Here is a 7,618-nt window from a genome sequence, read left to right on the forward strand (position 1 = left end):
GCATCAAATAGGAGCCAAAGCATTGGAAAACCTTTCCTGCAATCCCAGATTTCCTTAGCCTGGTGAGTAACATCGAACGATGAACAGAAGCGCAAACCTGCATAGGAGCAAGCAGAGCTTCTCCCGCCTGCAAAACTTGCAACGGGAGAAAAAAACAAAAGAAATGAAGCCGACTGGGGAAGCGAGTACGGAACCAGGAAAAATGAAGAAAGTGAAGAAAGGAGGCTATGGAGGCTGTGGAGGTCCGGTGCCAGGAGGCTATGGAGGCTATGGAGGCTGTGGAGGTCCGGTGCCAGGAAGCTATGGAGGCTGTGGAGGCTATGGAGGCTGTGGAGTTCCGGTGCCAGGAGGCTATGGAGGCTGTGGAGGCTGTGGAGGTCCGGTGCCAGGAAGCTATGGAGGCTATGGAGGCTGTGGAGGTCCAGTGCCAGGAAGCTATGGAGGCTGTGGAGGCTATGGAGGCTGTGGAGTTCCGGTGCCAGGAGGCTATGGAGGCTGTGGAGGCTGTGGAGGTCCGGTGCCAGGAAGCTATGGAGGCTATGGAGGCTGTGGAGGTCCGGTGCCAGGAGGCTATGGAGGCTATGGAGGCTGTGGAGGTCCGGTGCCAGGAGGCTATGGAGGCTATGGAGGCTGTGGAGTTCCGGTGCCAGGAGGCTATGGAGGCTATGGAGGCTGTGGAGGTCCGGTGCCAGGAAGCTATGGAGGCTGTGGAGGCTATGGAGGCTGTGGAGTTCCGGTGCCAGGAGGCTATGGAGGCTGTGGAGGCTGTGGAGGCTATGGAGGCTGTGGAGGTCCAGTGCCAGGAGGCTATGGAGGCTGTGGAGGCTATGGAGGTCCGGTGCCAGGAGGCTATGGAGGCTGTGGAGGCTGTGGAGGCTGTGGAGGCTATGGAGGCTAGGACTCAGTGCCAGGTCCAAGCCCCGAACCTTTGAGAGAGGAAGAGGGACTGGGCCCCAAGCAGCTCCCCCCTGGCAAACCGTGGCCACCGGTTCCTTTGGGTGCTTGCAGTCACTGAAGACCGCCCCCGTCACTTCTTCTTTCCAAATCAGTTTCATCAAGTCATCAGAAGTCGGTGATGAGAGCGAGTGTACGTCAAGCCCGATAGAAAACAGGGAATAATGGAGGAAAAGAGTTTGAGACTGAGGAAGGTTTGCACTGAAGATCAGTGAAATAAAGGGAGGCCTTCCAGCTGTTTCCAGCCGTAGCACCGCATATTCTGCCAGGTGCATTAGGTGAAGCCCTGCTTTCTTTCCGAGTAACGTCTCAGGGCTATGATTTCCTGTAAATCCGCATTGATTTTCCTGCAAAACCCTCTGCAACTGCAGAAGCTCCGTCATCAGAAGAAAAGGAGCTTGATGGCTGAACAGGGGGCAAACCCCAATGACCTTTCCAAAGTTTCAGGGACTCCTCCCTCCGACAGGGAGACATTAATCAAGCAATTTAGTCAGGGGCTGGACAAAATCAAACAGCAAAAACCCAAGTGCGACAGGGATCCAAAGCACAATCCCAGTTCTTCCTTAATTCAAAACATCGTGCTTGAAAGAGATTCAAATGTTTCTCAAACTGGTGTTTATTAATTGTTCTGCAATCTTAGATTTCCTAAAATAGTTCAAGGCGGATCACATTTCTACACTGGTAAAATGTCAGCCTCAGATGTCCAGCACGAGTTTTACATTGCGCACACATAAATCAGACAAACAGTCAACATGCTGCATCACATAAACATCACGCTCGTACTTTAAAAGCTGCAGTGAAGCACAATCCTGAAACCTTTCATAGCTCTCTCGTCAGCCAATGGATTGCACAGTGGAGGAGCAGCGCAGAAAAATGCACGGGACCCTCTCATTGCATGCTCGCAGGCCCGGGTAATGCCTTCATGCAAGTAAACTTCCGAGGATTATAAAACTCAGCAAAAACGTCAGGGTTAATGTCCCTCTTAGATGACTGCTGAGTAGCTGGATCCCAAAGTCCTTGGCAGTGGTAAAGCGTTCATGAGGGCGATTTAAAGAGCTCGTTCACTGGGATGTAGAAGAACATTTTCTTATTACAATTAAACAAAGCTCTATGTTCAGCCCTAGCGTTAGGAAAATAACGAGGGGGCTCAGTCTCCTCTCCTCCATGTACGCTCAGGCTTTCTAAGGACCCTGTTTATGACTTTCACTTCTTGGGTAAATCGTGACACTCTGCCATGCTTGCAGGATATAATTTTATTTTGCAGTGGTGCGACAGTGCCAGTAACAGATGTAACCAGTGATAACGTTAGCCCAATCCACAGATTTATAGTCAATACTGTCTCTCATCTTGCAACTTTCCACTTTATATTTGTCCGGTTCAACATTGTTGAACACTTTACCCCTTAATAAACTGTCTGGGATGAAACCGAAATGTGACCAAAGTATGCTCAGACCAAAACATAAGAACATAAGAAGTTGCCATGTTGGGTCAGACCAAGGGTCCATCAAGCCCAGCATCCTGTTTCCAAAAGAGGCCAAAACCAGGCCACAAGAACCTGGCAATTACCCAAACACTAAGAAGATCCCATGCCACTGACGCAATTAATAGCAGTGGCTATTCCCTAAGTAAACTTGATTAATAGCCGTTAATGGACTTCTCCTCCAAGAAATTATCCAAACCTTTTTTGAACCCAGCTACACTAACTGCACTAACCACCTCCTCTGGCAACAAATGGAACCATTGTCTAAATTTGTAGATGTTTTTCTTAAACCGTTTGTAGCATTAAGCAAATCATATGTGAGGGACTCGTCCCATTTGATCTCTATTTTGGATAATTGTGACCCCTTGGGTGGCCCATGTTATTTGGTGACGTTAGATATTATATCGTTATTTACTAATATCCCGCAGGAGGAAGCATTATTAGTGATTGAACGCATTTTGGACTCCCGTATAACCCCAGTACGAGTTCCCACATCTTTTTTAGTGCAGTTGGCAAGATTGGCCCTTACATGAAACTATTTTTATTTTCAGTCAGAATTTTTTCAACAAATTAAGGGCACGGCAATGGGGGCGACAATGGCCCCCAGCCTTGCTTGCCTTTATGTGGCCGAGTTTGAGGAACGGTATATATATCAATCAGAATCTCAACCATTGATATTTAAGTGGTTGAGGTATATAGATGACGTGCTGTTAATATGGTTGGGTACGGACGTCCAATTTTTTAGATTTTTGGATTGGCTGAACCACTGCAACTCTAATCTTCAGTTTAATTATTGTATACACCATGAACAGGTTGCATTTTTGGATGTCACCCTCACATACCAGGTCACACATTTTTCCACGTCATTGTATCGTAAGGATACTGATAGGAATACCTTATTGGCATATGACAGCTTTCACCCCTATCATTTAAAAAACAATATACCTACCGGCCAGTTCCTTAGGCTTAGATGTTTGTGTTCTACTAAAGCAGAATATGTTAGCCAAGCTCAGCAGATGCTACTTCGGTTCCGAGAAAGAGGGTACCCCAGTAAAATATTGAAGAGAGCATTTAAACGTGCTTTGCATATTAATAGAGATTTATTATTTCTTCAGCAACCCCAGAATGTTGATTCGGCAGTGATTTGTATTTTACCATTTTCTACACAGAGCAATGCCATTTCTAAAATTATTCGAAAACATTGGACAGCTTTAGCGCTCGAAAAATTTTTTTAAAGTGACCTTCGGTTCACTTATCGAAGAGGGAGAAATATCCGGGACATTTTAGTTCATTCTACGTTTATGCCTAAAAATATCCCACAGCATAAGGGTATCCATAAACCTTGCGGTCATTGCTCCGTGTGTGAGCATACTTCGATGATTACTCATTTTACATACCCTAGTACTAAGCATATTTTTACACTGTATGGAGAATCTGATTGTGACTCGTCTGGGGTGATATATGTCATCAGCTGTCCCTGCAATAAATTATATTGTAGGGAGGATTATTGAACATAGGTCCAGTATTAAAACCACTAAAGAAACGCTCCATTAGTGTCACATTGGACAGAAATGTCACACACCATAGCAGAGCTATATTTCTTTGTTATTGATGTTGTTACTCCCCCTGCAAGAGGAGGGGATTTCCTCTCTATCCTTTTGAGGCGGGAGCAAAAATGGATCTTCCTTTTGAACACTGTCTCCCCACAAGGGCTCAATGTAGATCTGGAGTGGAATCACTTTCTTTGACTAGTATAGTTACCATCCGTTTAAGCCCTTGATGACTGGCTAATGCAGTTGACTCTGCCGTCCGTGTGGGTTTCTCCGCGCTACGAAGACAGTGGTTATTCTGTGATTGTAGACTGCTCAAGTGTGTTCCTGGCAAAACTTATATCCATATTTATAAATGTATGTTTGATGATGGCACCGTTTATTGTCAGCATTGGTTTCACCTGTTGTAGTTGACTAATAAGGGCATCTACGTCATGCCGTAGCTATGTGATGATTGGTCCACGTAGCTAGTCTAGGTATTGGTGCGGATGTTTCCCGCCACAATGATAGCATTTAAAGTCCTGTTTGTAGACAGCTCAAGTGCGCTCCTGTCTAAATGCACATAAATCCATGCTGACACAGACACAGGTATGTTTTTAATACACTTTTATATTGGTTCTGATATGTGTTAGCAAGCGGTGGTTTTGTCTGTCTTGATTCCCCACATCATTGTTTTTCTGGTTTATATATGTTTTTGTATTTCAGATTGCTGTTGTTAAAATTATTCCCCCCCAAAGCAGCCGGACTGGCGAAACATGGGTCCGTGTTGGGGGATTCGCTGCACTTGTTTGTGTTTAAATTAGGAGGAGTAGCCGTAATAAAAGTAAAATTTTCCTTTTGAAATCCAGACCAGAAAAGAATTGATTCTTGCACCTGTTGTGGATGTTTTATAGTAAGTGATGACATGACTTCTCCAATATAAAACCAAGATCACTAGAAGTTCTTTTTCTCCTCTAGAGGTGAATGGCTTCAATGGATAGTACTATGAGTCAACATTCCAACAAATTCACATAACTATCTTGAGCAATAAGACATGATATTCTGGTCTTGCTTTTAGCCCTTTTGCATTCATGGACTTCATTTAATTTCTTTCTAAAAAATCAGAACTAAATTTCCTAACCAGTACTGGACCACCCAATTCTGAACTCACCCCCCCTCCCAGAACTAATGCTAACCCAAGAAAAGGTTAGGATGGGACAAAGCTCCTTCTTTAACCCTGCAATTAAATTCTGTGTCCAGATCCCATCCCTTTCCTACAGAGCAGTTTGCAAACCCCTATGCGGATCTGTTTTGTTTTTATGCTATAAATGATCGGATTCAAGACAGGTGGAACAAAGAGGTAGATGTTGGCCATTAGTGTCTGGATGATAGGAGCTGCATCTTTCCCAAACCTGTGAATCGTGGACAGGCCAATCATTGGGATATAGAAGATTAAGACAGCGCAGATATGCGACACACAGGTATTAAATGCCTTGAGACGTTCTTTTTTCGATGCAATGCCCAGCATGGTCTTAATAATCATGATGTAAGAGACCACAATCAGAACAGCATCTGTCATTGTGTAAAGAGCAACTGCTAAACCATAGATAATATTGAACATCGTTGTGCCCGCATAGGCGTGCTTCATCACGTCTTGATGCAAGCAGTAGGAATGAGAGAGCACATTGGTTCCACAGAATGGTAAAAGTTTCAGGCGTATGATCAATGGCACAAGGATGACTGTGCCTCTGACTACAATTGCAATCCCAATTTTTGCTATTCTTGGGTTTGTTAGTATGGAGGCATATCTCAGGGGATAAGAGATGGCGATAAAGCGATCAAAGGCCATGGCCAAGAGCACTGCAGATTCTATAACTGTCAATGATTGAATAAAAAACATCTGGATCAGACAGGCATCAAAATAGATTTTTTGGAAGTTGAACCAAAATATGCTGAGCACAGTGGGTAATGTCGACAAGGACAGGCCCAGGTCAGTGATGGCTAGCATGGAGAGGAAGAGGTACATGGGTTCATGGAGGCTCTGCTCGGTCTGAATGACAAACAGAATAGTGGAATTCCCTAGGATTGCAATAATGTACATAACACTGAAAGGGATGGAAAACCAGATGTGTGCCTCTTCCAGCCCTGGGATGCCGGTCAGCAGGAAAATAGGAGAGAAGCTGGTGTTACTAAATGTTGACATGTTGAGCAGCCGATGCTATGCTCTGCTTCTAACGTCTGCTTGGAGTGGAGCTCTCTTCACCGATCCCTGTTAAAAGAAGACATATTATTAGTAGAGATGTGAATCGTGTGCCAGATCGTCTTAACGATCAGATTCGGCTGGGGGGGGGGGGGAATCTGATCGTTAAGATATGTGAATTGGAATCGTTTCCGATTCCAATTCACATCGCTAATTTTTTTTTTAGGGAGGCTCGCGCCGCTAAAAAAAAAACCCCTCCCGACCCCTCCCGACCCCCCCCCAAAACCTTTTAAAATTACCTGGTGGTCCAGGGGGTCCTCAGGGGGCCTCGGGGAGAGATCCAGGGGGGCCTCGGGGAGAGGAGAGATCCAGGGCGGCCTCAGGGAACGATTTCCCGTTCCAGGGCGCCGGCCATCCAGTGCTCCTACCATGTGACAGGGGCCGGCCAATGGCACGGATACCCTGTCACATGGTAAAGGCAAAGGGGCATCGGCGCCATTTTTTTTTTAGAACAGCTGATGCCTGGGAACGGGAAATCTTTCCCCGAGGCCCCCCTGGATCTCTCCTCTCCCCGAGGCTCCCCTGGATCTCTCCCTGAGGCCCCCCAAGGCCCCCCTGGACCACCAGGTAACTTTAAAAGGTTTTGGGGGGGTCGATTTAAAGGGTCGGGTGGGTTGTTTTTTTTTAGCAGCGCGGGTCTCCCTAAAAAAATAAATTAGCGATGGGTCGGGAGAGTGGGGGAGGCTAAGGGGTGTCGATTTAAAGGGTCGGTGGGGTTTTTTTTTATCGGGCCATCGGCGCCATTTTAATTAGTGGCAGCCAAAATGGCGCCGATGTCCCGAGAGCAGGAGATCGCGCCAGGACCCCCCCACTGGACCACCAGGTAACTTAACATTTTGGGGGGGTTTGGGAGGGTGGGGGAGGGTAAGGAATTGGTTTTAAAGGGTCGGGGTGGGTTTAGGGGTTGTTTTGGTGTGCCAGTTTTCCTGCCCTCCCCCAAATAATTCCCGTGCCCTATTTAACGATACAATACAAATGCCCCTGATGATAAATCGGGGGCATTTGTATTGTATCGTGCACTGTAACGATTTAGGACGATTTTAAAATTATCTGACGATAATTTTAATCGTTCAAAAACGATTCACATCCCTAATTATTAGTGTGCATTCTTCATGCCCCAGCACAGTAAGATTGCTCAGTCCTTCCTTACTAAAATCAATGCATGTTGCATGCTTTAAAGTTGAAGGACTTCTCTAAATTAAATTATGAACACAGAGAAATATAGTGGCAGAAAGAAACATGACTTGCCTAGACTGCTCGTCCACACCAACGTTTCATAATCCCTAAAACTCTCTCAAAGATCCTCTGTGTTTATTCCATGCTTTCTTAAATTCTCTTAATGTCCTTGTCTCCATCTCCTCCACGAGGAGGCTGTTCCATGCATCCTCTATCTTC

The 7,618-nt window shown here is 45.7% G+C and overlaps 1 protein-coding gene across 1 annotated transcript; it reads right to left on the bottom strand.

Annotated features, from left to right (window-relative positions):
- Window positions 1–3,968: 3,968 nt before the first annotated feature.
- Window positions 3,969–6,166, bottom strand: LOC115091635 (olfactory receptor 51A4-like). The gene is made up of 2 exons (XM_029601799.1): window positions 5,242–6,166; window positions 3,969–4,129 (listed from the first exon to the last, which is right to left on the bottom strand). Exons 1-2 carry the CDS (start codon window positions 6,164–6,166, stop codon window positions 3,969–3,971), a joined length of 1,086 nt encoding a protein of 361 aa, XP_029457659.1.
- Between the last annotated feature and the right edge of the window lie 1,452 nt (window positions 6,167–7,618).

Source organism: Rhinatrema bivittatum, chromosome 5 (assembly GCF_901001135.1).
Source record: "Rhinatrema bivittatum chromosome 5, aRhiBiv1.1, whole genome shotgun sequence".
Classification (NCBI taxonomy): domain Eukaryota; kingdom Metazoa; phylum Chordata; class Amphibia; order Gymnophiona; family Rhinatrematidae; genus Rhinatrema; species Rhinatrema bivittatum.

What these genes read in the sequence shown, in the direction of transcription:
- LOC115091635 (XM_029601799.1), bottom strand. Translation starts at nt 6,166, where the DNA reads ATGTCAACATTTAGTAACACCAGCTTCTCTCCTATTTTCCTGCTGACC. An exon ending in AGGGGTTTGCAAACTGCTCT is followed by an intron (nt 4,130 to 5,241) that starts GTAGGAAAGGGA and finishes GTGGGGAGACAG; the next exon opens with TGTTCAAAAGGAAGATCCAT.